Source organism: Ceraceosorus guamensis (assembly GCF_003144195.1).
Source record: "Ceraceosorus guamensis strain MCA 4658 unplaced genomic scaffold IE81scaffold_1, whole genome shotgun sequence".
Taxonomy (NCBI): Eukaryota; Fungi; Basidiomycota; class Exobasidiomycetes; order Ceraceosorales; family Ceraceosoraceae; genus Ceraceosorus; species Ceraceosorus guamensis.
The window spans coordinates 295,194-323,138 of NW_020289996.1; the positions used below are offsets into that span (position 1 = coordinate 295,194).

The 27,945-nt window shown below is 55.9% G+C and overlaps 8 protein-coding genes across 8 annotated transcripts; 4 read left to right on the forward strand and 4 right to left on the reverse strand.

Moving 5' to 3' along the window:
* Positions 1–835: 835 nt before the first annotated feature.
* Positions 836–4,010, forward strand: IE81DRAFT_319191 (hypothetical protein). The gene is made up of 5 exons (XM_025512649.1): positions 836–1,629; positions 1,728–1,798; positions 1,875–3,028; positions 3,099–3,369; positions 3,446–4,010. The coding sequence occupies exons 1-5, from the start codon at positions 1,203–1,205 to the stop codon at positions 3,836–3,838; spliced, it is 2,316 nt and encodes a 771-aa protein (XP_025373464.1). The 5' UTR covers positions 836–1,202; the 3' UTR covers positions 3,839–4,010.
* IE81DRAFT_351067 (glycoside hydrolase) lies at positions 3,878–7,147 on the reverse strand (the record flags this gene model as incomplete). The annotated part of the gene is made up of 6 exons (XM_025516620.1): positions 3,878–4,698; positions 4,770–4,921; positions 5,004–5,332; positions 5,404–5,461; positions 5,539–5,955; positions 6,022–7,147. The coding sequence occupies 6 exons, from the start codon at positions 7,145–7,147 to the stop codon at positions 4,099–4,101; spliced, it is 2,682 nt and encodes an 893-aa protein (XP_025373465.1). The 3' UTR covers positions 3,878–4,098.
* A 1,357-nt stretch (positions 7,148–8,504) lies between these two features.
* Positions 8,505–13,148, reverse strand: IE81DRAFT_351081 (hypothetical protein; the record flags this gene model as incomplete). The annotated part of the gene is made up of 7 exons (XM_025516621.1): positions 8,505–9,143; positions 9,168–9,185; positions 9,214–10,749; positions 10,817–12,195; positions 12,272–12,493; positions 12,562–12,666; positions 12,749–13,148. 7 exons carry the CDS (start codon positions 13,146–13,148, stop codon positions 8,823–8,825), a joined length of 3,981 nt encoding a protein of 1,326 aa, XP_025373466.1. The 3' UTR covers positions 8,505–8,822.
* A 1,090-nt stretch (positions 13,149–14,238) lies between these two features.
* IE81DRAFT_3831 (hypothetical protein) lies at positions 14,239–15,013 on the forward strand. The gene has a single exon (XM_025517290.1). It carries the CDS (start codon positions 14,456–14,458, stop codon positions 14,927–14,929), a length of 474 nt encoding a protein of 157 aa, XP_025373467.1. The 5' UTR covers positions 14,239–14,455; the 3' UTR covers positions 14,930–15,013.
* Positions 15,014–15,573: 560 nt separating this feature from the next.
* On the reverse strand, positions 15,574–18,121 carry IE81DRAFT_319194 (hypothetical protein). The gene is made up of 3 exons (XM_025512650.1): positions 17,841–18,121; positions 17,442–17,655; positions 15,574–17,315 (listed from the first exon to the last, which is right to left on the reverse strand). Exons 1-3 carry the CDS (start codon positions 17,960–17,962, stop codon positions 15,876–15,878), a joined length of 1,776 nt encoding a protein of 591 aa, XP_025373468.1. The 5' UTR covers positions 17,963–18,121; the 3' UTR covers positions 15,574–15,875.
* A 203-nt stretch (positions 18,122–18,324) lies between these two features.
* IE81DRAFT_3936 (hypothetical protein) lies at positions 18,325–24,009 on the forward strand. Its single transcript, XM_025517299.1, has 5 exons — positions 18,325–21,744; positions 21,811–22,677; positions 22,767–23,187; positions 23,263–23,923; positions 23,996–24,009. The coding sequence occupies exons 1-4, from the start codon at positions 18,532–18,534 to the stop codon at positions 23,739–23,741; spliced, it is 4,980 nt and encodes a 1,659-aa protein (XP_025373469.1). The 5' UTR covers positions 18,325–18,531; the 3' UTR covers positions 23,742–23,923; positions 23,996–24,009.
* On the forward strand, positions 23,536–25,889 carry IE81DRAFT_3946 (UDP-Glycosyltransferase/glycogen phosphorylase). The gene is made up of 7 exons (XM_025517300.1): positions 23,536–23,923; positions 23,996–24,363; positions 24,434–24,549; positions 24,624–24,838; positions 24,906–25,074; positions 25,147–25,327; positions 25,413–25,889. Exons 1-7 carry the CDS (start codon positions 23,834–23,836, stop codon positions 25,597–25,599), a joined length of 1,326 nt encoding a protein of 441 aa, XP_025373470.1. The 5' UTR covers positions 23,536–23,833; the 3' UTR covers positions 25,600–25,889.
* IE81DRAFT_284206 (TPR-like protein) lies at positions 25,818–27,591 on the reverse strand (the record flags this gene model as incomplete). The annotated part of the gene is made up of 3 exons (XM_025511582.1): positions 25,818–25,889; positions 25,967–26,885; positions 26,972–27,591. 3 exons carry the CDS (start codon positions 27,589–27,591, stop codon positions 25,818–25,820), a joined length of 1,611 nt encoding a protein of 536 aa, XP_025373471.1.
* Positions 27,592–27,945: the final 354 nt, after the last annotated feature.

Below are 27,945 nucleotides of genomic sequence, written 5' to 3' on the forward strand. Positions count from 1 at the left end.
TCTTCTCGTAGTTGCGCCTGGTTTGAACGTGTGGATCAGCCGAACTCCTTTCCAAAGCTGTCGTACGAGGTCAAGCGGTCGTGATCAAGCGGCTGATCACGTCAAAGATGGTCGGTCGTCTTTGGCTGTTTGAGGGATTGAGCCGCCTGCATTCGTTTCTACTTGCGATTGGATTCAATTCAGGATTCTGATTCTTGACGTGATTCATAATCACAATCAGCGTACCGGTAATTTCAGAAGCGCTCCTCGACTTGCTGCTGCACCGCGCCCCGTGCGCTCCTTCATGAGCTCACGTGCGCCGTGCGGCATTCGTGCATCCGCCCTTCATGCTGCAATTCTGGAGACTCTGACTACTTATAATCGTGACTTCTTGGTTGTGATTCAAACTCATCAAGACTCGCGACTCTTCTGATCCAAATTCACGAATTCAACTTTCATCGAGACTTGACTCTGAAGACTAGAATGGTCTTCTTGCTTCCCCCAGTAGCGTTCGTTGATCATTGCGGGGCGCTCACAGAATGCGGATTTGTGGTGAGGCGCTGCTGCTGCTGCAGCTCGACTCGTGTGGCTTGGCAACGATGGCGTGCCGTGCGTGCATCTGCACGCTTTGGATGTTCGGGGACTTAGATCTGAGGTCGCATAGAATTTGATTAGAAGGAGCGTTGAAGTCGAGTCGTAATGCACTCAACGCGTGGATTACAGCCTTTGACTTCTTTTCATAAATGCCTGTTGGTGAACCGACACAGCCCCTTGACATACGCGCGCGCGCGTTGGATTTGTGTTCCCGCGGCGGTGAACCAGCCAGCCAACCAACCATGCAGCGGACCATCGAAGGACTTGGACGTCATTCGTGACTGTTGTGTGTTGACTCTGCAGCGAGCATTCGTTCAGCCTGCCTTCTCGTCGCTTCAGAATACCCACAAAGCTTCCTACACTGTACCCAATCCCAGCGGACTGATACTCCCATCAGCACCTCCGCTGCCAGGTTGATCTAAGCTCGACGAATGAGCTCTTGATATTCCGCGGAGGCCGCCACGTAGCAGAGCAAAGCTCGCGTCGCGACTCACACGAAGGAGGATTTCGATTGCCGCCTTGGGAGATCGGAACAGCTGCATCTCGACGCTCATCAGAACGCTCTGGCCCAGATTGCCGACTGAATCGGCAAGTACACGGATCACCAGCTTCCCCAAACTCGTTTCAAGATGACATCGGCTGCGGAGCCTCGACACCGCGGGACGCTGGTCTGCGTCGTCTTGAAGGCCAAGAATCTTCCAAACAAGCGGAGCATCGGCAAGCAAGATCCCTACTGTGTCTTGACTCTGGGCTCAGAAACTCAAAAGACCGATCCCGATAAGAAGGGAGGCCAACATCCGGTCTGGGATTCTCAGCTGCATTTCGAGATATTTGAAGATGTGGAAGATATGTTGAAGAGGACTGCGGGAGACGGGGATGTAGACGCGAATGCTACGCTCAAGGCGGGCTCGTCGACTTCCGCAGCCAAAAAGGGCAAAGCGACCACCAACAAGGCGCTCAAAGTGACTTGCTATGCTGATGACAAGAACGAGCCCGAGTTCATTGGCGAGGGCATGATAGACTTGACGGAAACGCTCAAAACGGGCGAATTTGATGGTGAGTCGGGCTGGCAAGTGCTAGTTTGGAGTTGAGTCGCACGAGCGATCTATACTCATTGATGCGGCTGTATCAACGCTGCTTCACGAACTCGGCAGAATGGGTCACCATCAAAGCAAAAGATCGGTATGCGGGAGAGGTCTATCTCGAACTTACGTTTTATTCATCGGTGAGTGCCATAGAGCGTAGCAGAGGAAGCTGCAGTCGAGTCGATGCTGACTGGGACTTCGGGTCGCGCCTTGCAGGCCGCTCCGCCTAGAAAGAAAAAGGCAGCGAAGCCAGTGGTCTCTGGTAACGGCACTTATGGAGGAGCTGGCACTTTCGTCGCAGACATTGACGACGAATTTGAGGTGGCTCCTAGACTACCTGCGAAGGCTGCAGCGAATCCAAGCGGCCACGCCCCAATTCCATCGTCCATGCGTCCGGGCAGGGCAAGCTTTAGCGGAGCAGGAGCTGGTCACGAGGCGCAATCAAGTGCAGCTTCCACCATGAGCCACTCAAGGACACATGGCGATCTTGGCTCCTTCAGCTCGACCCCTGACGAGATTCCCTCAACCCTGAGGCCAAGCTCAAGCTTAGCCCAGATCAGCGCATACACGCCCCCATACGCGCCATCTACCATGCGAGCGCCCTCGCCTGCGCCTCCATCACGCACTCAGGATCCCTCCGCTACCTTACGAACCGGCTCTTATCCGCCACCAAAAGCCAGCCATCACGCTCAACAAAACTCAAGCGACGCCATCAGCAGCATCCCTTACTCTGCCAGCGGTCATCCTTCCTCGACGAGCTCTACAGCGACCCTGCGACCTGGTGCGCAGAATTGGCCGGGAGGAGAATTGGCCGATGAGCTGTTGCGGCCTATGAGCTCGATGAGCTTCAGTAGTCAGTCGAATCTAGCTGAGAGACCCTTGCCACCACCCACGCCAAGTAATCACTGGGCCCCGCCACAACCGACGCCTAGTCCGCATGGTGCACCTGCCCCGCCACAGTCACCTTCGCCGTACGCGTACAGTGGCCAGCCTGGGCCTCCGCAACAGCCTCAACAGGCATACGCATATCCACCACCCGTAGCGCCAACACCACCAATACATCCTTCTTCGGCTCCTCCGGGTCATGCCTACCTGCAGGACCCACCACAGCCGCAACAGGTTTATACTCAAGCGTACGGATACTCGCAGCCACAGCAATCACCCGCACCGCCGCCGTCGCAACATCAGCAGCAACAGCAGCATCCGAACTATCATCCTCAAGCTGGTCTTCCTCCACCTCCATCTCAGCCTTCGCAAGGCTATGAACCGCCTAGAGCACCCTCTCCTGCGCCTCGTCCTCATTCCACGGCAAGCTACCACGCTTTGCCCAACGTTCCACCACCGCCAACAGCTTCTGTGGTCAACGCACAGTGAGTACGCTGACGTTGTGGTGCGTTGCGCTGTACTCTCCCACAAACATCTAGCTCTCACTACTCGCAGGTCACTTTATCAGTCTTCGACGCATCTGAGCCAACCTCCCGCCCCTCCGCCACCGCGTGCCCCTTCGCCGTCACCTTCGGTAGCTCACTCAACGACACAAAGCAGCATCTACGCCCCGCCGCCACCGCCTCAATCGTTCTTCGCCATGCCAGCTCATTCTTCACCTCCCTCTGTGGCTCATCGGCCCCTTCCGTCGACACAACCTCCTCCGAGCGAGTATGGCATCCCTTCACATCACCATCCTCCACCTGCGCAGCAGTATTACGTTTCGGTGAGCTCTTTGGCGCCCAAATTCGCTGCGAAGTCATTGTGCTCACCTCTCTCCCGATTGCGAGTCGCCTCAACAGGCACCCCAGTACGGTACACAGAGTGGCGTAGCCGCACCGGGCCAGTACATGTATGGGCAGCCTCCGATACCCAGCGCTCAAAGTTGGCCTCCGCCCCCACCTCAAGGTGCTCCGACGCCAGGTCTGCCCGTCCAAGCCCCCCCGGGAGTCTACATTCCGCCTACTCCGCCTCCTGGAGCAGTATATGCAGCTCCTCATCCACCATCTCATGAGCTGCAGAGTCATCCGCCTCCACCCCACTCCCATGCTTCGCACCAACAGATGTACCCGCAACAGCACGGCGCCCCTCCTCCGCCGCCTTCCGGTCATCATTACCCGCATCAGACTTCTCTGCCTCCAAGTCATCACCAACAGCAACAATCGCCCTATCATTACGCTCCTCCACCTCAGTAGATTGTCGTTTGTTCTCATCGGAATTCGAATCGGAACTATTCCAAAGCAGTCTTGAATCGAGGCCGCTGGACGTGAGATGATAGCTGAATTGACAGATGAGCGCACATCCCTAGGTCACTTCAAGATTCTTCGGAGCGGACTGATGGAGTACGATGGAGGCAATGTATGCATTAGACAGAAGCGCAAGAAGGCAACTGGTATGGAGCGAACTGAGCAGTGCAACAATGGCACTCGACGGACGAGCATGATCAGAGATCAACTCAGACAGTGAAATTGGCCTTTTTGGCGTTGGTCCAGTCGGCACTGCTCTTTGCTGCAAAGAGCGTAAAGGTGCCTCGCGGGATGACCCATTTCTGCTGCACCACGTCCCAGATGGACAAGTCCTTCCTTGTAAGCTGCATGCTGACGGTTCGAGTTTGGCCTGCCGCGATTTGCACTTTTGCGAATCCGCGCAACGCGTGAGGAGGTTGCTGTGTGGCAGAAGCGGGATACGACAAGTAGAGCTGCACCACCTCTTTACCTGTGCGATCACCCGTGTTGGTGATGGGCAGGTTCACGCTGAAGAGCTCGTCGTACAGAGAGTCGCCGGGCGAAACTGAGCTGACGAAGGGTTCCTTTGTCCTTTGGATGGATGTCGAGTCCGCCTTGAACTGCTTTTTAACTTGCAATTCCCCATAAGAGAAGGTGGTGTAGGAGAGACCAAAGCCAAAGGGGAAGCGCGGAGCGATGTTCTTGGCGTCCAGCCAACGCCAATCGATCAGTAGCTTTTCAGCAAACGTCGCTTGGGGGTTCAGGCTCAACGTCTTGACAAGGGTGTTGGCGGGCCAGTCTGAGGTTTTCTTCGCCATCACAAAAGGAAGCTGCCGTGCGCGAAAGAAGGCAAGGGCATGTGAGGCTGGCTGCGCTATGCCGCGCGTGAAGCTTCACGCACCTTGCCGGACGGCGATTCATCTCCGAAAAGAACAGGTGTGAGAGATGAGCCGGCTTCTTGCCCAGGGTAGTAGGCGTACAAGACGGCGCGAATGTTTGGCAGATCAATCCAATCCTCGACAATAACGGGACCTGGACCGTGTATGATCACAACTACGCAACAGCACGCTTCATCAACATCAACACGTCGAACCACACTAGCAAAGACATGGCGAGCAACACGAAGCACACTCACTGGTGTTATTGTTGGCAGCGGCAACCGCCTTGATGAGATCTTCACCATTGTGGTCGAGTTTGAGATCCGCGTTACGGTCGCTCGCCTCTCCAGCCGTGGCGCTTACAAAGACGAGGGCGACATCCGCATTTTTCGCCTCCCACACTGCTCCAAGGAAGACGAAAGGGTTGGGTGAACTAGTGACTGTCACTGCTCTGTCCTTGTCCGCTTTGGCGATGTAGCTCCGAATGGCAGCTAGCGGATCGATAATGTAGGGCGGAGTGGTGGAACCGGATCCCGTGCCAGTAGTAACAACGCCTTGGAAATCCTTCAAGACACATTCGCCCAGACTTGAGAGGTGAAAGTGTCAGCCTATACCACATTGCATCCAGGTCCCTGCGCACGCGACAACTGGGCTCACTTGTTGCAGGTTTTACGATTGTCCAGAGAGGACACCGCATCTTGACCTGATACCGCGACTGGGCACAGCCGGGCGTCGGGCTCGTGTCAGCAGAGCTGCAAGTCGAGCGCCAGACATACAGAGCAGATAACCTACTCTTCTTGATTTTGTTCAGGTCAAGCGGCAATCCAGTAGCACCACCAGACCCAGTCTTGCCATCCACGGTGTTCTTCAAGAGGGTCAGACTTTCAGTTCCAATCTGGCGAATGATCTGATGGTGGTCTCCCTGGACATTCTTATTGCCGGTAGGCTTGACATTGAGCTGATCGGGGTTCGGCAGAAGCTTGCTCAAATCACCACCTTGGTACTGCAAGATGGGTGTCAACAGACGAATGACCATGTCGTCCAAACGCGTTTCAGTCAGCTTGCCGTTCTCGACGTTTTCGATCAGTTTCGAGCCGTGAGAGCCAAAGAAATTTGGTTGAACTCCGTAGAGGCCATCGCCTGGCATGAGAACGTCCAATCCTACGGTGGAGTCGCTCCATGCTCCTCCATAATCAGAGACGACGTGGCCTAGAGGCAGGCTGTGGTGTCAGATTTGTGCAGAATTGGGCCTGTGCAAATCGCTCACGAGCTCACCTTGAAAATTCAGCTCGGTCTTCAAAAGCCCCGCGAGACTCTTCGAGCTCTCACAGGCGTGGGTGCCGTTGATCTTGTTGTACGAGCACATGATCTGCCCCGCCCCGGCCCTGATGGCTTCAGCAAAGGGCACCATGTAGAGCTCGTGGGCCGTCTTGTCATCTACCACAGAGTCGATAGGCTGCTGAAGGACTGGCAAGATGGTCCTGACATTTCTAGAAGTTTCTTGCTCATAGAAGATGAAATGTTTGGCTCCCGCCACGATGCCGGCAGCTTGGGCATCCTTGACGCTCACATAAGAAGCCCGCCCGGTGAGATACTCATCCGTAGCAAAACCTTCCCAATTACGACCTCCTTGCGGACTGCGACCAAGAGGTCCACCGGTGACGGGAGCAAACATGACATTAATGCCGATATCTCTGAACTCTTCAGCCATTGCCGTGGCTCTTTTGCCAACCAGATCAAGGTCCCAAGTAGCCCCGACAGTCACTTCTGCTGGGAACTGGGAGACGTTCAAAGCTTGACGCACACCCGTGGGTCCGTCGCTGAAGCAGAGCGAAGGAATGCCGAGACGGGGAACAGAGCCGGTAGAGCCGATGCACGGGCCATTCGCACCCGCCGTCATATTTGCCTTCTCCTCCAGCGTCATCTTGCCAACGAGGTCTTGCGCTATCCTGAAAGATTCGACCCATCCAGCTCCTCCGTCGGCAAAGGGCGCCACGATGCTCTGCTGATGTTGACGTGCATGGAGCAGTGACAGGGCAGATGCGTCGATGCGATGGCTGGCTGAAAGCTTGCGCAACGGTAAATGCAGCGAATCGTTCAGCTCCTTTTCCGCTCCCTCGAGCGCCTCTTCCGCTTTTCGAAGCGCATCCCGTGCAACTTTGGCGACGTCGGCGGCATTGGAGTTGTCGGAGTTGAAGGAAAGGGAATCGCGGTCTCCGCCAGAAGGGACGGCGCCCAAGAATGGAATCTTGATGCCGAGCTTGTCGAACAGGGAAGTGAGACTCACGTCTTCGGTTGATCGACGGTGCAGTTCAGCGGAATGCCTTTTCCCAGCTTGAGCATGTGCCGCGACGAGCACGCAGCCCAGCAGTGCAAGGACTGCGTTTCGTGGAGGCGGCATGTTGAAACGTTCCAGAGGTTGCTGGAGGCTGCTCGGATAGCCTGAGATGACGAAGCGAGCACAGCCTGAGCTGTCTAATGTAACGATATCGACAGAACAGCAGTGAAACGAGCTTTGATGGAGATCCTGACGATCACTTCTCCAATCAGTGATGCTATGAAGAAGAGGCTCGATCGTGACTTCGCCTGGATGGACCCGTCCACGTTGGTGGTCGCATCGACGTAGGAGGTGATCCGCACACCGAATCGCTGCTCTGACAGTCTGCGCGCGATTACCACATACAAACAGCTGTGCCACCACCCTTCAGCACGAAGTGCGAGCCAACCCAAAAAAAAAAAAGAACGAACCCCTGCCGCTCAACGAACCCCTGCCGCTCTGACTTTGCAAAGCTGAGCGCTTACTTAGACTTGCTCCGGATGCCTTTGTGACGCTCTTTGAAGCGCGAAGGAGCATTCGTTATTGCAAGGTAGATCGATCGCTTGATTATAATTTCCGCGGGTGTCGGTATACTCACAGCGGGTATACATCATGCAGCAAGTGCTGATGATTGTCTGCGGTGCCGGTACCTATGCCGGCACGGCATCGAAGTCGTTGTCATTGCCGCGTGCCCGTTGGAGCAAGTCTGCTGTGGGCCGTAGGCTGACCCTGTGCAACAGAATCACGTCGAGATCTTCTCTGCATGATGAATGCATGGAATGGACGTCGCACATGCAGCTAAACGCCACGCCGCAACGCACCGCGCCCGTGCTGTGCATGTCTTTGCGAGTTGGTGGGGAAGAGCAACAACAACACGGACAATATTTGGCTCCTCCGCCGCCGCTCATCCGTCTACGAACGAGATCCGTGCTCCCCCTCGTCTGCGCTACCGCAGATGAATGAAGTGACATCGGCATCGTAGCTGACGCTCATATTCACGGCACAATCAACTCACGAATGCATTTGATTGACGTTTTGCCGTCTGCGCCCCCGCGCCCCTTTTCGCGCAACAATATAGGGCAATTGCTCCTGGCGAACTCAAGCGCAATCGCGTCGTTGCGTGCGTCTTGTGTTCCCCCCCCCCCCCAAACACTTACTTGCCTCGTCCTCAGTCAATCTGAGGCCGTGCCTGAGTATATGTCATTGCAGGGAGAGCCAGCAGGCCGAACAGGCAACGAATCACGAATGGTTGAGGTTGCGAATGTTCCTGAGCCGCATAGGTACATATGAATCAGTCATCAATGCTGCTGAATCCCTACATGCCTGTAGAGGGGGATGGCTAGCTAGCTGCATCAGCTTGGTTCTCTCGGACCTTGATGCCCGGCACGGGCCTATCGTCGCATGGTGATCATCATTCAATCCGCGATCATGAAGGAGATCAAGAAGCTTAGCGAAGCTTCATCACGATGCTTGATCTACGCTCGCCCTTGATTGCGATCACTTTCACCTCCGCGTTGCGCGCACGCCGATTGTGAGCAGCGGCGCGCTGTAATCTTAGTCACAGCGTCATTGATTTGAAAGCGCGTACAGAGCGTTTGGCACCGAGTGTATATAGAGGTATAGAGGGACAAGAACGCGAGGCGCTCGGCCAAAATCTCAATGAAGCATTCCAGAAGCGAATTAAGAGGCGTGTGAGGGGCGCAAGAGCATTTGGGGGGCAGTCCCGCACGTTTCCGCGCAGCGCACAATGGATGGGCTATCATGGTCTAGCTCGCGAGGCGGTGAGATCGCCAAAGATGGGATCGGCGCCCTTCCAAGCAGCATCCTTGTCGCCGCTCACCCGCTCCTTGCCGACGCGCGAGCGTTCCGCCCAGTACTCGGCCTCAGGCTCTCCACTGGCACCTTGAGTTCTCAAAGCTTCGTACATTGACTCTCCCGAGTCTGGCTCGATGATCTCTTTGAACCAGCGGGGCTTGTGAGGTGGTAGTTCACCAGCCTCTCTCTTGCGACGTGTTGCTCTTTGGTGGTCCTCCAGCTTGCCCTTGAGCACGTCAGCTTCCGAGAACCGTCCGCTTTCGAACTGCAGATCAGATGAGACACACACGATCAGCTCGAATTCAGCCTGCATGAAGCCGATTTCGAGAACTCACTGCAGACAAGTCTGGTCGGAGGCGACAGTCGGTAGGTGGCAACCACGTCTCAAGCCCACTAGGCAAGGAGTTGAGAGTAGCAGCGAATGCGGTGAGGTTGAAGGCCGCAGGAGGCTTCGGATTGTTGCGCCAGAGCAGAACGTACTCGGCTCCAGTACCGCCATGTCCGATGTCTTCATCCGGATTCAGGTCCGCCTGCCCAGCGGCACGTCTACGAGCAACGAGCTGGGTGCTCCACCTGCCTGCGATGTCCCAGAGCACCTGACCTGCAGCATCGTAAACTGCTCCACGGATCTCGCATGCGTTGCCTCCTCTCCAACCGCGTGGGCGGAAGTTCAGCTCGCACTTTTCGTTGGTTGCATGGTTCTTGACCGCCAGTGTGCCAACATGATCGATGGTAATTGAGCCGGTCAAGAAGCCAGACACAACCGTCGTGACCTTACTCCAGCTGTAATGTTCCACCACGCGCTTTTCGACCATACCCTTTGCAGCTGGGAGTGGCTTGATCGCGTTCTTGCAGTACTCTGTGGGCAGCTTGAGTTCCACATGAGCGACACCAGTCGGCGTGATCTCGAAGCTGCGGCCAGTGAATTTGGACTTCGCGTCGACGCTGCCCATATAATTCCATAGCGGTGCTTCGGCCAAGCATGCAGATTTAGGTGGGTGGTGCGAAACTTGTTCACTGACGTAGCGGTATGGACTGCTGCCGGCTGAGCAATACTCGAAAGTCTCTCCCAGAATCGGATTGAACGGCTTGGCAATGCGACCAATGGTGCTGGAATAATTTGATGCTGCAAACGCTGCTACGAAAGCGAGACGCTTCGAAGACTCGGATGAAGAGGCCGCGGCATCTAGACAGCCGGGAAATTCTAGGTCTTCCGCCATTCGCTGGAGCATCGATGTTGGCTCATTGAAAGCGACGGGGAATGTGATCTTCGTCAAATCCTTGCCAATGTTATTCTTGAGCACAGCCCACAGAGAGACGCTAGGTCTCTCGTCGTGGCCAATGGGCAGCTTTGTGCGCAAGCGCTTGTAGGGCTCGTAAGCATCCTCATCGATGCGCTTCGAATCGAACTCCTTTGGCCACGTCGCATCCTGTCTCGCATCTTTTGCGGACACCAAAGGCGTTTCCACGACAAGGCCGGGCAGATTGTCATTGTCGATCGCGTCAAAGAATTCGTCATCGGCGTCCTGCGCGGTGTCTTCGGAAAGCAGGCTGTCCAGGGTAGCAGCTGGGCCCGAAAGAGGCGCCGGCACCGACTCGCCGAGCTGGAGAGCGCCCTCAGCCCCTTGCCGACGAAGAGCCAAAGAGCCCTGAGGCGATGCAAACGTGTCTGCGCCGACAGGAGAAGCGACCCCACCACGTGGGCTCGAGATGGTGCCGGCGGGCGAGCTGGCGATGACGTCCCTCATGCCCCTAAGCGCCTTGCGGCGTCGAGCATTCTCCTCTACAGCTTCCGAGAGCTGGCGCTCCATATCCGCATGCTGCTGCGCCAGAACGCGCATGTTCTCTTCCCACAGCCGCTTGGCTTGTATCTGTGGGACCAAAAGAATTGAGTGAGTACGAACCCAGCGTTTGCACGCGATCAGCATCTCCGCTCACCTCTTGTTCATAACGCCGCAGCAAGTAAGCTTCTCGCTCTGATACGATTTCTTGGTAGCGAGCTAGCAGGCTAGCGCTGTTCTTGATAGCATCTTGCAAAGCGTCGCGCACGCCTTCCGGACTAGCTTGGAAAGCCGCGCGTGTCGACATGAAGCTCGTGCGGTCGGGCGGCTGTGTGGTCGATGCTGCAGGAGGAGCATTCAAGCTGCTCGCAAGCTGGTGCGCGAGTTCGACCTGGGTGCGCAGGTTGGTGCTGAGTAGAGCAATCGAATCTTCGTAGGGGATACCACGAGGTCGATCATCATTGTCAACCTCGTTGCTGAGCTCCGCCTCCTTCTCGTCGGATGGTGTATGAGATCCTAGACTGGCGAGGCTGGGTGTGCGTCCGACCTGCAAGGAACGAACGGAGGGCGCACGACCGCCAGTGCTCGAGTCGCTGCGCTCGAGGATGCCGCCTGCAGGAGCTGCTCGTGGCACAGGCGCCACAAGAGCAGGCTGACCGCCCTCCGGAATCGTAGGAGTAGCCGCCATGGAGATGTTGCGGAATGGCGTGCCAGTCCTAGATGGCACTGACACGGTTCCCCCTGGCACTCCCTTGGTGCCGGCAGGAACGTGGGATGTAGAAGTGTTGTCCAGCAAGCTGGTCGTGGAGGGTGTTCTGATCGACCCTCGAACGCTTTGAGCGCTATGCGAGTCGGATCTGCTGGGAGCGCGCTCCATTTCGAAGAAGTCTACGGTCTGTTGAAGCACCTGCACCCATCGAGCTCTCTCGACAGGATGCGAACCCCGCAAGAAGAGCTTTGAAGCTGATCCGCGCGACGCATCGGAATGCACCTCGAATCGATGCTTGTCGTTGGTGTCCGCGCGAATCTTGGCGAATCGCAGATTGGTCGAACCCCTCGACTGTTTGCCCTCCTCTTCCTGCGTGTGGTAGTAGGATAAAATGCCGTTTTCGAGGACGAACCACCGAGTCTTGTATCCGCCGGCAATGTTCGTCCACTTGGCAAGGTAGCCGCGGAAGATCGGTGGCAAACCTGCTGCAGACTGCTGCACAGCCCGCGCAGCATCCGCATTCGACAGCTGCTGTAGCAGAGCTCTGATCTTCTCGTCCTTGGTCGTCTCCACCGCCCGGCGTCCCTTTCGATTGCGGCAGAAGATGTCCGCACCCTTGCGGACCGCCGTCTCGATGAGTTTGGGATCTTTTCTGCGAACAGCTTCGTGCAGCAAGGTAGTGCCAGACAGTCTGGTTTGCGCGTTCAAGTCGATGGCCTTGACCCTGGGCCTATCGAGCAAGGCGAGCAGTACGTCTGATCCCACCTGATCGCGCTCAAATGCTTCAAGAGTCTGCAAGTATTTGACGTTAAGCTCAGCCCGCGAGACTGTGAAGGGAAGAGGATACAGAGCTGATGAGCCACCATGCTTCGCAGCCAGCAATAAAGGCGACGCCAGACACACCTTGAAATATTTGCGCAATTTCAAGCGTCTTGGCGACAGACATAGGTTCCTTGCCCTCATTGTTCGTGATGGTATCGTCCACATCGTCTTGGTCCAAGAATAGCTGCACGACGTCTGCCCTTCCTACGCTACTGGCAAGGTGCAGGGGCGTGTTGCCATTGATGGAATCCTTTGCATTTAGCGTCGCCGATTTGTACTCCAGGCAGAGCTCGATGGTTGGGTCTATCAAGAATGCAATGCAGCGTGAGCTGTCTTGACCTGCCTCACACGCATTTACGAACGTGACTCACATTCGGCACATCGCACAGCCAGGTGTAGCGGACTAGTGAGCTCCTTGACAGCGGCGCCTCGCGCTGCACCCTTGGTGAGAAAAGGGTGCAGCTCGGTCTGGTTTCCTGAAGACAGGGAAACGCGCATGGGCAATGCCTATCAGCTTGTAGCGGCAGTAATCCTGACCTGCCACAGACGTCAACTCACCACTACGCAGGGCTTCCAGCAAACGGAATGAGTAAACAGTCTCGTTGACTGCAGAGACGGCGCGCGAAGCACGCGGACCAGCAACGCCATTGGATGGAGATTTGTCGCGAGTGGACGATGATGATGAATCGTGTACGGAAGGCCCGGCGGCGTCATCATCAGTTCGCGTTGGAAACGACGTTCCGGTCATGCGTTCATCGTCCATAGAAGCGTTTGAGATCGAAGTGTCGGCAGAGTAGGTGGGAGGGACAGCAGGCACGGGTTCGTCAGTCTGGGAGAACGGCAGGCGGGCTACTGAGCTGATCGAAGAGACGGATGACATGGCGCGATGGCGGGCGTCAGAAGCTGCGCGCTTCAGCTTCAGCGAGCCTGAAGAGGCTCTGGACCGCAGCGTTGGCATGGTGCAAGAAGGCTATGCCACACTGAACGCTCGTTTCACGAGGTGAAAGCAATTCTGTCTGCCCCTTCTAGTGCGCCGCAGCACAGCCAGCTGGTGTGCGACTTTGGGTAGGGCGGCTTGAGTGTGGATGATTGGATAGAAGAAGAAGAAGACTTGAAACCTCGACCGCGAGCCTACCCAGTGACAGTGCGATCAAACCAACGCCACGAAGGTGTTATGGTCGCGCTGCTGCCGACGGCACCGAGGTTCGAACGCGTTTTGGTGAGAGGATATGCGCATGCGTGCATTCTGACGAGCGAGAGGGCCAACCGGGTCCAGCAGACCGTGCGCGCCAAATCGGTCCAAAATAAGATGCAGTGCGAGGCAAGCAGCAGCAAGCAGCAGCCATGCAGCAGCAAAGCATGAGCTTTACGCCCGCGCGAGGCCGAGTACGATGGGCGGGTCTGGGCTTAGTAACTCCACATCCATGGAATACAAATTGCGGGACCTGAAATCGAATCGGGAATTAGACTCTGGACTTTGACCAATAATGTCGAAATCTCGAATCATGTTTAAGCTGCGCATGGTGCAGCACGAAGACGCCCGCGGTTCGCTATACGCTCCTTTGGCACACGCGCGCGCCTAATTGCGTGCGCATGGCCGCGCGCGGTATATATAGGTGAGATGAACTCGCGCATGACGCACTCCGCACAGCTCGGCGCCTCGATCAAGCCCAGCTGCTGTGCGCTTCTGAGCGCAGGTTAAAGTGCAGATTGCGGGAAACCTGCGCAACGGCACCCAGCAGCTGCTGCGTGTCTATTATGGGCGATGGCGATACAGCAACAGCTATATAGGGCCCTTCTTCAGCGGCCCAGCGGAGTCTCGGGGGCTCCATGTCACAACGCGGAATAGACTGGTATGCTGATCAACGATTGCAGCCATGCAGCTGATGAGCCGCAACTCCGCCTGGTCTGATCGCCTCTCCACCCAACAAGAGTGGCTGATGCTGCGGGACGATCAAGTCTCGTCGAGGCACTTGCCATTCACGAAGAATGAGGAAGCCCAGCAGCGTCTGACTTCGAGTGCGATTTGACACAACAGTGCGTGGCACACATAGCGTGCACACCTGAAGGGCCCGGGCTCCTGCACGGACTTTTCGCTCGAGGTGCCCCCCACGCAGTAAAGGGTCGCACGACTCGACCAAATACATGGCTCGACGTCGCTCTACATCTTCCTAGAGTCACAAGAATGACTGCGGGACTTGACTGTACGACTACCTCGCCAGCCTGCGCGCTTTTCAAGCCAGGAGAACGACACCAACCGTCTTCATGAATCGGGAAGTAATGAAGCGACATGGGACTCACCATCAGGTGCATTCGCATTCTCTGAAGTGGCGAGCGAAGTCACGGAGCCCCTCTTGGACTGAGGAGCTGGATTGGCCATTTTGTCGTGGGTTTCTCGAGCGCGTACGGTCCGGCGAAGATCAGAAGCTTTTGAGTCCGAAGCGGAACGCAAGAATGTCGATGGGCAGCAGCGGTCAGCTGATGGTTCACAGACTGAGTCGAATTGGGATTGGAGTAAAACGCTGCGCAAGCGGGCGAACGAGGTGTGAAGATCAGGGTGCTATCGGCTTGGCGATGAGTCGTGAAGCGACCAAAGAATTGAACGTGATACGCAGGCTGAAAGGCTTGATAGCGCTACGAATGATGACGAACGTGGGTGATCAGGAGGGTGGTAGCTGGAGGGTCAGAAGATGGACATTCAAACTGCAAGGCTCAGTAACAGTCGTGAGTCAGGTTTGAGGTTTGCTACGTGCCACGCACTACACAAGGCGCACCCTGCGTTTTGTGACGCGCTTAGGTGTCGTGCCCACCCGCGTTTCCACTCCTCCACAGAGGGATTCGCATTCGTGATTGGATGCCCATCAGCAGCCTGCACCATTCTTCAATCAACAATCGCTCGGATCCTCCTCTAACAAATCTTGGAATGTAGCCTCTCGCTGCTGCAACCTGCGAATGTGAATGCAGAACGCAGATCACTCACACTCGAATTTGTGAGCTGCGAGGTGCACCATCTCATGCCGGCGTTTCGATCAACGGCCAGCTTTGCGAGTCCCTTGGCGCAGCTTATTGTCGCATATGAGCTTGCAGCATGGACCGCGATCGAGACGCACGGCTGGCAAGTCACAGTCACGAGTCGCGAGTGAGTGAGTCGTGTGTGTGCATTTTCATGCATAATGATGCGGGGTTGCTTCTTCGGCTGCAGAGCCCCCCTAGCGCCCTTTCTGCTGCGTGATGTATAGTTGCCAGCTGCCATGCATGCAGGGCGACGGCTCGAAGCTCGTGCCCAGAATCAGCCCGCCACGTGACTCAATCTGCTCGACCTCACTCTCATCAAGACTCAAAGATCAACTGTGGAACACTTCCAATCGCGAATCGCGAAGAGATCAGCAGCTCGTGAAGTTGAAGGCAACATCCACACTGCTCTCCTTCAAAGGATCGCGGACGACTGAGACCATCAGCAATCGCACGATCAACGAAGACACTAGCGCCACGAATGCATTGAGCGATGAGGCTGCAGAAAGCGTCAGTCTGCTGGACAGACGAGGGATGGAGAGCGAATCAGTGGGTGGCCGCGTAGGTGTTGGTAGATCGACATCGGAGCAAGACGAACTCTACAAACGAGCTTCGAGATCCGCAAATCGGCACAGCCTCGAAAGTCTCGAGAGGAAGGCATGCGTGGCGAATGTCATTTGTCATCCGCTTTGTCATCGCCATCCTTCTTGTCGGCAGAGCCTTGCTCAGATCCTCCAAAAGCCAATGGTTTGCCAAAGGCAAATTGGAATCCTCCGGGTTTTGTGTTGCCCGTGGCCGCATATCCAGTACCTCCCGCAGAGGGGCTGCTGGACGCTCCAAAAGAGAATGTTGATTTGCTCGCTCCCACATTGGGTGTTGCATTCGTACTGATGTTTGAGGGGTCCGTAGAAGAGGCGGAGGAGGAACCGAACGAGAAGCGCAGATTGTTGCTCGAGGACGATCCTGATGCAGAGCCAAAACCGAACGGAGAAGCCGCCGCAGGTTTGCTGGCGCTCGAGCCCGAAGCAGACTCCGCAGCATTAGCGGCTTTTGCGCCGAACGAAAACGGAGTGCTGACAGGATTGGTGGTCGACACTGAGCCAGAGCCGAAGGTCGCTGCTGACGCCGGAGTAGATGACGCTGCTGGAGCGGATCCGAAGGCGAATATCGGTTTGGTTGCGGCATCTTTGGCTGCAGAGTCATGGGTAGCAGGGGTACTCGAGGATCCAAATCCAAACGTGCCGCTCTTGTTGAAATTTCCATTAGAACTCGGCTTGTCTGATGACGTGCTTTGAACGTTTGAGTCGCCAGCTGCACTCTTAGAGTGGGGAGTGGCCACGCCCTTCATGCTGCCTGCATGTGCTTGGCCAAAGCCAAAGAAAGGCGAGGCAGCTGGTTGGGTTCTGGTGGTGCTGGTTGCCCCTTCCGCCCGATTGCCTTCCCCCCGTGATACATCCCCATCGCCCTTCGTGATCGTCGTAGATACCTCTTTCGCTGCTGCGGCAGGCGCAAAGGCGAATGATGAGGCACTTGAAGAAGAATTGCTAGGTGTTTTCGCGACGCTTTTGGTTGCCTGTGCATCACCTTCAGCAGGCGCCCCAAAGCTCTTGCCTGCGAATGAAAAGCCGCCTGATGGGCTAGAAAAGGTAGGCTGCCCTGGAAGTAGTGTGGGTTTGGGGTCTGCTTTCGGTGTGATTGGAGAGGCACCTGCAGGTACTCCTCCGAACGTGAAAGGAGTAGTAGGTGCTTTTGGGGGTCCTACTAGAGTATTCGCCTGGCGTGAGGAGACAAAAGGCGTCGCAGGGTTCGAGACTGTGGGAGATGGTGGCACTGCAGGAGACGTCGAACTCGTTTCTGTTGATCTTGCTGCGGACGCAGACGGCCCAGCAAGAGCATCGGTGCTGCTCCTATGCCGTTTGTAATCACTCGCTAGCTCAGCAAGAACGTGTGTGAGGTCTGCGAACGGATCAGCTTTGAGGACACCCTCCAGTGCGCTAGAAAGGGAGTGATTAAGGCCTCTAAGTTTCAGGTAGTAGGATTCAGCGGATGATTGTCGAGAAGTGGAGGATGTGACTTGGGATGTTGCGCTGCTCGTTGAAGAAGAGCCAAATGACTACGAAGAGCGCAAGAAGGGCACGCACGAGTGTCAGTGGAAGTTCCATGCCGCCCTCATCAGCGCCTTCTACGAGAGCTCAGAGCGCCAGGGTGGCCTCGCCGCCCTCTGCACTCGAGTACTCACAAAGAGAGTAGCGGGAGTCGCGGGAGCGGATGCAATGCCGCTTGAAGCACCAAAAGCATTACCCTGTACGGAAGAAGCATTTGACGCAGGAGATGCTGCTGTACCAAAAGAGAAAGGAGTTCGACCAGGCGCCGAACTTGACGGTGCCGCTATTGACGCTGAACTTGCCGCACCGGGGGGTCCGCTTCCTTTCCGTCTAGGCATACCCTTGATGCTGCGGTGGTGGAGGCTGATCAGCTCTGAGCCGCGATACGCCGAGTGACTCCATGCAGCTTTCACCGCATCATGAAAGTGACGACAAACGATGCGCCGCATCTCCGCCCACTCGGCAGGCAAACATCGTTGGCAGTACTCCTGCTCCGGCCACTCCACTCTATCCACAACAGAGCGATCACTCACACTCTGTCAGCTCCGCTACCTTGCAATGCGCCCGCGCCACCAGCGGATCCATTCTGGCCTTCTTCCGACTCCTCGCCATCACCTGAGCCCGAGGTCAGCTGGAAAGCGGCTGCCCTCTTCATCTCGGCGTCCTTGTGTGAATCAAACGGCAGATCTTGCGATCTGGCCTCGTCAAATGTTTCCTTAGAAGGACTTTAATTATGAACGTGGAGGCTGTACGGGCCCAGTCTGTGAGGTTGAGTGCAGAGTTTACGAGGGCATGGTCGCTCGATCAATCGCAAATGTCGGCAAGGATCTGTGGAGCGGGCGGGCACGCCGTGATGGCCGGAAAGTCGACTCTGACTGGCCTGCGAGACAGCGCCCGCAACTCTCGTACGGCAGGCATGCCCGGTATCCACGATGAGTGCACGCAGGCGCGCGCGCGCGTGCTTCATCTATCGTGTATGCAGAAGCTGATGCTTTCTTCTTGATCAAAGGAGCTGCATGCAGCGCTTCCAAAAATGTCTGATCGCGAAGGGCTTGCTAATTAAGTCACATCAGTCGCTCGTCTTGCCAGCCACGCCCTCACCTCACTTCAACGTTTCACTACGTGCTGCACTGTCCTGCCACCTCCGATCAACCCGCCTCAGGCCGGGACTAGGGACGATCTGCCAGATCGCACACGGCTCTCACGCAGTCCGAGAAGTCTAGCATGTCTCGCAATGACCGTCGCTCACCAAAGCTACCATCCATAGCCTCAGTCACGTCGTCTAAAGCAAAAGCTATTGTTCAAGGCATAAGGGATGTATACTCACTCCACTCCGCCGAGGCGTCTTCCCCTCGCCAAAAACTGGTGGAACTGTTGCATGCTTCGCTAGAGCTATGTATCAACGCAGTGTGGTGCGAAGACAAAGGAGGTGCCCATATCGAGTCTGGATCCACCCGAGAAGGGCTCGATTGCCTCACTTGGTCGCTACAAGTCGCCAAGCATACAATCGCGTCTGCATCTAGCTCTACAGACTTGTTGGAGAGCGACGAGCAGCAGAAGTTGGCGCCAGTGTTGTGGACCTGCCTGGGATCGACTCATCGTGCGACATCGCAAAGTGCCGCGAAGCTCCTGGCTGTTGTTGTGGACTATCTCCCGTCGCATTGCTTCCTTCTCGACTCTTTCATTGGAAGATGCGTGCCTCTACGTGGAGACCGCGCTTCGCTCGCTGCGCTCGCGATCTTTGCAGCTCACGACGCTGCCTGGGTCCTGGCAAAAGCGCCGACTCTGTACAGCGACTTGCTGGTTAGCGGCAACTCGCACCTCGATGCTTCCACGTCGAAGAAGGCGAGCATCGGAAGGTATCTCCTGCAACAGCTGGCCGTGCAGCACGACTGCGATCTGTCGTCGTCGCATCTCACACAAGAAGCGCAATGGTCGAGATGGTGTCAAAGCTGGCAGTCCCCGCTCACAGAAGCCTTGTCGACAGGTTCAGCAGCAGCTCGCAAAGATACGGGTATCTTTCATGTCACTGCTCTTCTCGAAGTCGCTCCCGCTGCGCTTCGTGTTCTGCTACAGCATCTGAACAACACCTCTGCCAAGAAGCCATATTTCTTGCACACTTTTCTCACTGTCCTAAGAGCTGCTCAAAGTTTGGGCCTGTTGGCCGTCGAGCGTAGCGACGGCGAAAGCGACAGTCACGGCGACAACGATGGCGACAACGACGCACTTGAAGTGCCGAGCATCATTTTGCAAGATGCGGCTGCTTCGTCTTCGCCGGAGCTGCAACAGCTTGCATTGAGTCTAGCTGTTGACTCGCGGTCACGAACAGGGCTCTTCGCCGAGAGGGAATTGCGTGTAGTCAGGGCCTTCCTTGCCCAAAGCTTCAGCTGCACAGGTCCTGAAAGTAGAGGTATTGGTCAGAGTACAGTCACGAGGATGATGGCAAGGCTGCAGTCTAGCTGCTTTGGCGCAACCCGGGATTTAAACAGGATCGCGGCGCTGCATCCTAGCGACATCTCGGCCGCGCTTCAGCGCCGCCGCGAGGAATTGTCAAATGGTTTGAAGCGCTCAAAGGATTTTCTGCTCTGGTTAGCTGCTCGATCGCAGCATGCCTTGTATCCAGGAAGCCCCTTCTACGCATGCTCTATGGCGCTCTTCTTTCTGGACCATCTCCTTGCTTTGGATACCGCTGCCTCCAAAGATACAGTGATTGCCTCCAAAGCACCGAAACATCTAGGAGAGAGCGCTTTCGCGGAGTTTCGCTTCAACCTGCAGTTGACCACACCCCAGCTTGCGCGAGCTCTGCTAACGTGCATCGACAGTACATATCCCGGCATTCAGGCGATTGCAATGGACTTGTTGGCGCGCTTCCCAGCTCCCATACCTGGGATGGAGACGATAGACGCAGCCGAAGGCGCCATTCTAGCGCGTGCAGCGCGCCTCATATTAGGACCCAGAGAGGCAGACAGTACTGCGGCTGCCAGCTTATCTACGCTCTTCATGAGGGTGTACGTGCAAAGGTGTCTGTGGTCAGTGAGACCAATCTCAGCGTTTGCGTTGGGTGCGTTGCGCTTGCCATCCGAATCTCGATCGAAAAGTGCCGGTCCTGAAGCGGGAAGAGCAGGGCTGTCGGTGTTGTTCATCGACCAACACCTAGAGCTGGTCTCCAACTTGCTTGATGAAGCTCAAGCCGGTCAGGAAGCTTTGGTCCAAGTCGCATATAATCGGCCTTTGCATGGCGCTCTGATTGCTCTGCAGTCCTTGTTCCGCGAAGCAAGCAGTGACCTCCAGCAGAATCAGACAACAAGTGCTGCAGTCTTCCGCCGAGCATTGTTTATCATCGACCGTGTCTGGTCCATCACTCGAACAGTCCTGTGTAACAATGCCCCAGAAGGCCCCGCGGCCTCACAGCCGGACCACGAGAACGCACGTGCGCTAGCCCTGGCAGGTGAAGAAGACGACCAGACCACTGAAGGTACCTCTCCGGCGTATCAGGCACTACTGTCGTATTGCTGGCGCAGTATGAAGGAGGCTTCTCTGCTGCTTGCGCAGCTCGTACAGCTGGCCACCAACCCGGAGACGACGGCAGCAGATGCCCTTTTAAGCCTTGAAGACCTGCAGAATGTCGGCAAGCGTTTTGTGGAGTGGATGACTTGTGTGCGTCACCGAGGCGCTTTCAGTACGATTGCACCATCTTTCGCTCAGACAGCAGCCAGCCTACGGAAGCTGCGGAAGTGGCCGGAGGCAAGTGCGTTGCCGCAGCATTGGCTCTACAGCTTTGTCAATCTGATAGAAGACTCTGGAAAGAGCCTTTCAACGACCAGAAGAAGTGCGGGCATCGGCTCTGCCGTCCTGGCTCTACTCAGTGCAGTGCCTCCGGAAGATGACAACACTATTGCGGCCACCATGCAGCGACTGGTCGACCTTCTCAAAGGCAGCAGTGCTTCGAATATAGAGGCACAGACGCACGCGTTCAACATTACGCGCGTTCTCGTTGACGATGCTGCTTTATCTTCTCGGCTTGCATCTTACAACGGCAACTTGCTTGTAGTCGTTGTCGAACGTTTCAGCTCGGAGCATTGGGGCATTCGGAACGCGGCCATGATGCTCTTCAGCGCGCTCATGCGGCGCATTCTGCCGAGACGGACACCAAATCTGGACGCGCCCGAGGCTCGTGTACGCTTTCAGGTATTCTTCACTCACTATCCAAGTTTGAAAGCCGCATTGGAGGGCCAGCTTGGACGGCTCAGTAGACTCGCGACTCCACTCGAAAATGGCACGGTATCAAGTAGCGTTGGTGACAGCCAAAGTGCTTTGTATGCCATTCTGATGCTGCTGTCGAACCTGCAAGTCGATAGCATACAACGCGGTGCCACGCTAAGCCCAGACACCTTCAGAGCAGCTGTAGAGCGTTGCTTGAGCAGCTCGCGTTGGATGGTGAGTGATCAAGTTGTGCGTGAGAGCGCAGTGCAAAGCTGATGCCCCCATCTTGCCCCCCTCCAGCTTCGCGAGATTGCAGCCAAGGCCTATAGCTCTTGTGTTGCGTCAGACGAGCATGTGAGGGCAGCCACCAGGATACTGCTCACATGTTCAAGGGGCGATCAGAATCATGCCCATGGTAGCATGCTGGCGGCAGAAAGACTGCTGATCACTCACGAAGGCCAAGATCCGGATGATGTCGCATCACTGCGTGATGCTCTCAATCAACTCGTGCCTCTTTGGCTGGAAAGCAATCCATGCGGACCGACTCAAGCTGCTTTCATGGGCGTTGCATTCGCCTTTACAACTAAATTGGGGCCCCTCGAGTCTCCCAAGATGACCAGCTTCGCTAGTGCCATGCTGGCGCAGGGCGCTATGTCGAGCCACGCTGGCAAACAGAGAGCAGCCGGCTTTCCACGCCTGCTTCAACAGTGCGCACGCTTCGTCGCCCAAGAGTCATTGTCCGCCGGCAACACCTCTCAGATACGGAATGGCCTTCTCAGGAACTCATCGTCTGACGTGCGCTTCGTTGCCATCGAAAGCTTGGCAACATCAGATCATGCGGCTCATCTCACCGACAGTGTGCTTGCGAATGTTCTGCACATCTTAACAAATGGCGCGGAAGAGGTCTGGGTTCAATGTGCCGCCGGTCGCTTGCTGAGTCGCTGGTGCCTTCGGAATGCAGGAAGGCATCTTCCAGGCTCTCCCGGATCTTTGGCGCGGGTGTCTAGTATTTTCAGTCGAGCAGATGCTGCAGAGCCACTTCAAGAAGCGGCATTACCAGCGTTGGCCAGCCTGGCCAGCGAAGCTGCCGAGCTGCCGGGTCCAACTGCTTCTGCAGCTGTTGCGAACGTTTGCGAACTCATTGTCCCCTTTTCGGAAGAACGTCAGGTGAGGCTGGTGTGATGTTGCGCAGGCATTACTCCGTGAAGGCAAGCTGATCCACCTTCCTCTATGTTTTGTCCTCTGTATATGCGCAGGCGCTCGACTTGCGGATCGCTGCAGTGCAATCACTGTCCCTAATACAGAAAGCCCTCTTCAGCAGGCAGTGTCCAGCTGACGATGGTACTATCGCAGTCAGCGCACAGCAAAGCAAGGCGGTCTTTGAGGCGCGCACAGCTCTCATCAGAATGCTCAGCGATGACGACGAGAATATCCGGGATACTGCTGTTGACGTCTTCACGAACCTTGTCGGCTCCGCTGCTGACGACGACAACTTGCCGACCGTGGATGCGATCTTTGATGCTGCGATGAGACGCGCGCGGTCTTGGGGAATGGGCAGCCTCGCTAGCGCAGAGCGCGCATGGACTTGGATGGACGAGCGTTACGCCAACACGACACTGTCGTCTTTGTGGGAACGATGGGTATGGGGCCATTTGCTTGTTAGCGAAGATCGACTACGTAAGTCGCGATGTGGTGTCAGGTGCAATCTCTCTTTGAGGAGACGTGGCTTACAAACTGCATTACGATCTTTAGAGCATGAGTTGCATGTCAGTGCAGCATCTCACAGCGTCCTTTTTGCTGAGGAGGCACCGAACCTGTACAGACAGCTCGTTTATGACCTCGAGACCGCCGCACGCTTTGCGTCGAAATGCGCCTTGCCACCGGAATCTGCTGGTGCTGATGCGCTTTTGGAAGAGCAGCTCGCCGTCTTAGAACGCGTGAGCTCCGTATTGGCCTCGCGGAGAGGTCGTGTGTCGGATGAGGTCGAGGCAACTACGCCGGCGCAGTACACACTCGCTCTCCGATCTGTTCTGGCTTCACAAGCCGTGCGAAAGAGCCTGGCACGCACCGGAACTCATCCCCGCTCGACACTGCTGGATCACGCATCTGCCCTGGAGCTGCGCGTTGCAGCGCAAGCTGGAATTGGCACGAGATTGGAAGCTTTTGCGCAGCAGCAAGTTTTGCAAGATCATGAGCTGTCGTCGCTTGGCCCGCGCCTCCGAATTGCGTGAGCCGCATCTTGTAAAAGCGATCCCAGATTTGTGGACTGATTCAAGAACACCGTCCTCATGCAATCTATACACCTGCTTGCATCTCTCGCAGTATGATATCAGACTTTTTCTATCCGAACATTGGAGGCGTAGAAGGTCACATATACATGCTCAGCCAGCGTTTGATTTCGCGCGGACACAAGGTAAGCGTGCACTTACTGACGATGGACAGAGGTGGCAGGCTGACCCGTGTCCCAGCGGTGTCTTGCTGGCAGGTCATCGTGATCACGCACGCATATGACCCGGAGCGCACAGGGGTGAGGTATCTGACCTCTGGCCTGAAGGTTTATCACATCCCATTTCAAGTAATCGCTCGGCAAGACACTTTGCCGCAATTCTTTGCGCTGTTTCCCGTGCTGCGCAGCATTCTCCTACGCGAACGCATCGACATTGTGCACGGGCACCAAGCCTTGTCGAGCATGGCTCACGAGGGCATCTTGCACGCTCGTACGTTGGGCGTCCGCGCTTGCTTTACGGACCACAGCTTGTTTGGATTCGCCGATGCCGCGAGCATCTTGACCAACAAGCTGCTCCGATTCGCGCTGAGCGATGTAGACCATGTTATTTGCGTCAGCCACGTCGGGTGAGTCCCTATCTGCTAGGCGTACTGTATCAGGCGACCGACTGATCAGAGCTTGCCTGCGACTCCTTAGCAAGGAGAACACAGTGTTGCGAGCAGCTTTGGATCCACGTAAGGTGTCAGTCATTCCGAATGCGGTGGTGGCTTCTCAATTCACCATCGGCCCCACTCGATCGGCTCGTGACGGGCGTGAGTATCGGCTACCGTAGAGCCGCGGGCTACAGACTAGTCGAAGATCCTAAAGGCGCGCGCTTCCTGAACAGTGACAATCGTCGTGCTGAGTCGCCTAATGTATCGAAAGGGCATTGATCTACTCATTGCTTCCATACCTCGAATCTGCGAGAGACACCCGGACGTCCGCTTTGTCATTGGCGGTGACGGCCCGAAACGTATCGAGCTGGAACAAATGCGAGAGCGATACTTGTTGCACGAAAGGGTAGAGCTTTCAGGAGGTATCCGACAAGGAGACGTCCGCGATGTGAGTGCCGCCCGCCTCCACTCTCCAAATTTGTGATGCTGAACAAATGCTGTGTCCTGTCGCGTAGCATCTGATCCGCGGTCAGATCTTTCTCAATACGAGTCTCACGGAAGCCTTCGGAACGTCGATCATCGAAGCTGCATGCGCTGGCTTGTACGTTGTCAGCACGAGCGTAGGTGGTGTCCCCGAAGTGCTTCCTCCGTGGATGCGAGTGCTAGCCATACCAGACGAAGACGGTACGTCGTCCGTACGTGTGATGTCTACTTGGCGTGCTGTTGCTCACAACGCAGCCTGCTGCCCATTTTCAGACGTCGTACATGCTATGGATGCGGCAATCGAGCACGTTAGATCCGGCAAGCATGATCCCGCTGCACATCACGAAGCAGTCGAAAAGATGTACTCTTGGGCAGACGTCGCAGAGAGGACGGAGAGGGTCTACCATACCGCAATGGCCGCACCTTTTCCAGATCGGCTCGACCGCTTCCAGCAGTGAGTCGAAGCGGATGGGCATTCGATGTGCGACGTCGCCCGAGCGCTCTCTCTGCACATGCTGATCAAAATCGCCATCAAACAGATACTACGCAGGCGGCTTCGTCGCTGGCAAGATTTTCTGCATCATCGTTGCCGTAGACATGCTCTTTTTGGGATTGCTCGAGTGGTTGATGCCGGCTCAGAATATCGAAAAAGTCGCGGACATTGTGGATGAGCAGGAATGGCGACTAGGCCTGGAGCAGGATTGCCCTCACCACACTGGTGACTGAAGAATGCCCTTCCAGGGCTTTCCGGTCACGCTAGATTTGTCGCCGTCCAGGCACAGCCGAAACGTTGCGGCCTTCAGGCCTGCAAGCACAAAGAGGGAGACGTGCCTCGACCTTGCGCTGATCGGTAGATTCAGATTTCATTGGATCGGAATTCTGCATCTTCTTAAAACATGGTGACTTGCAATGGACACAAACAATGACAATCACTTTGTCATCTCCTAAAAGCTAAAATGGAACTGTTGACCACCCTGAGCGAATTGAGAGCCAAAGGGACTTCCACCCTGCTGGAACTGCGGTCGTTGGAAAGTATGTGTGAGCGAGGTGCATCCACTCATTTGTGATTAAGGACGTGAACAGCACTACTCACAAATTGACCGAAGGGGTTGCCTCCTTGCTGGAAGGGATGACCCTGCTGTGCACCAGCCATGGGATCGTTGGGATCATCTCCCGCGTCGTACCTCTCCCGCAGCTCATCGTTGCCCAGGACTCCAAATGCCTCATTGACCTGTGCCATCTTCTTCTCGTCTCCGCCTTTGTCTGGATGATGCTCCTTCGCTTTGTTCCTGAAGGCCTTCTTGATCGTCTTGGCATCTGCACTTCTCGCCACCCCCAAGACTTTGTAGTAGTCCTTGGCTTTCGATAGTTTCAGTCTCTTCTGAGCCTTCTGCAAGCGCATGTAGAGGGATCGATCTTGCCCTCCCGCAGCCTTCAGTGCAGCATCGAACTCTCTGACGGCCTCCTCGTACTTTTCATCCAGCATATATTCCTCTCCCTTTGTAGCTCGCGCCGAAGGATTCTCTGGTTCTCTCTTCAACACCGCATCGCAAGCCGGGATCGCCTTCTTGATCTCATCCAGTTCCAGGTGGGCTTGACACGTGAGAGAGCGGATTTCGTGCATCAGTGCACTCCTCTCGACAGCATCTTGCAGAAGGGCCGGCAGGACGGGCTCCTTGCCATCCTTCGAGGTCAGATCGTCCTTGATCGCACTCTCCACTTCCTGCAATACAGTCGGCCCTCCTATCTTTGGACCTTTGAGCGCGGACAGCACAGCTCTCCAAGATTCCGCATCTGCAAAATTGTGAGCCTTCTTGAGCGACTTGTTCAAGTTTCGCAATCGGCGATGTGCTCGCGCGCAGGCTTTGTTGTCGGGATCCGAGTTGAGGCAATTCTTAAGATGCAGCAAACCTGCTTCCTGCTGCGAAGAGCCTTCTTCGCCCAGTATGAGATAGGAGAGGGATGACAATCGTATTAAAAGTTCAGAAGACGGGGCCAGATGGGCTATGCGACTGCGCGCGTCAGAAGAGCTGAAAGTCAGCCAGGATCTCAACCGAAGCGTGAGGTCCGATCCCTGTCTGTCCATCGCTCTACTCACCTCCAGTCTGCAACGGCATCGTCCAGATCACCTCGCGCAAGTGCGCAATTTGCCCTCAGCCTTCGAGCTTCCAAATTTCCGGGCGAAGTCTCGAGCACTACACTGGCATGCTTGCGACAAGCTTCAGCCTGAGCAGCAAGTTTTGCATCTTTGGCATCCTTCGCTACAAGCTTGTCGACGTTGGCCGCCGTGGTCCTTAGTGTTTGCTGAGCTTTGATAGCCGCATCTATACTGCTTTGCAAAGTGAGTCCCTGCTCGTCTGACTTTTTCAGCTTCAGAAACTCTTTTGCTGATTCTTTCGCTTGGTCCAACTCTCCATCCTTGGCCAGTGTCTTTGCTTTCTCGAGGTGTGCTTGAGCAAAGGAAGGATTGAGCTTGAGCAAAGCATCCAGGTCTTGCAAGGCGGCCGAAGTTCTGCCGAGAGACAATAGAGCGGTGGCTCTTCTGTAGTACGAGAGATAGTGCTCGGGATCTGATGCGATGGCCGCATCGAAAGAAGCGAGTGCAGAGGTGTAGCGACCTGTCGTCAGCGCTGCCACTCCCTCTTTGAGATGTTGAGAGGCTGTCTTGCCATCTGCGTCGGGCACAGCTTCGCCCGAGACGATGGGAATGGTGGTCATGACTGCGACCACCAGGAGCGAAGCCAGTAGAGCCAATCGATGCACCCTCATGCTGACCGGAGCTGTCGAGAGGAGCGTCGGAGCCGATTGTTCCCAGACTTGCCCAACTGGAAGCAAGGATCGTGATGTGCTTGGCCAAAAGAAACGTCTTGGACGCCGGCGGTCTTGCTGTGGTGCTGGGAGTGCGGTGCAGTGCAGCGGCGTTGCTGTGGTCTCAGGAACAGAGCAGCATCAAGGAAAAGCACATTTCCGGGATATGCAAGTGCACAGGTTTAGGGATCGTGGTCGGAAGTAATGCTTGGGGTGGACGCTGGCGGGCGGAGCACGACAAGCTTCCACGGAGCGCTCTTATGA

Coding starts and splice junctions, on each gene's coding strand:
- IE81DRAFT_319191 (XM_025512649.1), top strand. CDS start 1,203: ATGACATCGGCTGCGGAGCCTCGACACCGCGGGACGCTGGTCTGCGTC. Junction 1,630..1,727: donor CAAAACGGGCGAATTTGATG/GTGAGTCGGGCT, acceptor CGAACTCGGCAG/AATGGGTCACCATCAAAGCA. Junction 3,029..3,098: donor GCTTCTGTGGTCAACGCACA/GTGAGTACGCTG, acceptor CACTACTCGCAG/GTCACTTTATCAGTCTTCGA.
- IE81DRAFT_3831 (XM_025517290.1), top strand. CDS start 14,456: ATGAATCGGGAAGTAATGAAGCGACATGGGACTCACCATCAGGTGCAT.
- IE81DRAFT_3936 (XM_025517299.1), top strand. CDS start 18,532: ATGTCTCGCAATGACCGTCGCTCACCAAAGCTACCATCCATAGCCTCA. Junction 21,745..21,810: donor TGAGCAGCTCGCGTTGGATG/GTGAGTGATCAA, acceptor GCCCCCCTCCAG/CTTCGCGAGATTGCAGCCAA. Junction 23,188..23,262: donor TGTTAGCGAAGATCGACTAC/GTAAGTCGCGAT, acceptor TACGATCTTTAG/AGCATGAGTTGCATGTCAGT.
- IE81DRAFT_319194 (XM_025512650.1), bottom strand. CDS start 17,962: ATGAAGAGGGCAGCCGCTTTCCAGCTGACCTCGGGCTCAGGTGATGGC. Junction 17,656..17,840: donor GGTAGCGGAGCTGACAGAGT/GTGAGTGATCGC, acceptor CCACCACCGCAG/CATCAAGGGTATGCCTAGAC. Junction 17,316..17,441: donor CGACTCCCGCTACTCTCTTT/GTGAGTACTCGA, acceptor CGCTCTTCGTAG/TCATTTGGCTCTTCTTCAAC.
- IE81DRAFT_3946 (XM_025517300.1), top strand. CDS start 23,834: ATGATATCAGACTTTTTCTATCCGAACATTGGAGGCGTAGAAGGTCAC. Junction 23,924..23,995: donor TGATTTCGCGCGGACACAAG/GTAAGCGTGCAC, acceptor TCTTGCTGGCAG/GTCATCGTGATCACGCACGC. Junction 24,550..24,623: donor TCGATCGGCTCGTGACGGGC/GTGAGTATCGGC, acceptor CTTCCTGAACAG/TGACAATCGTCGTGCTGAGT.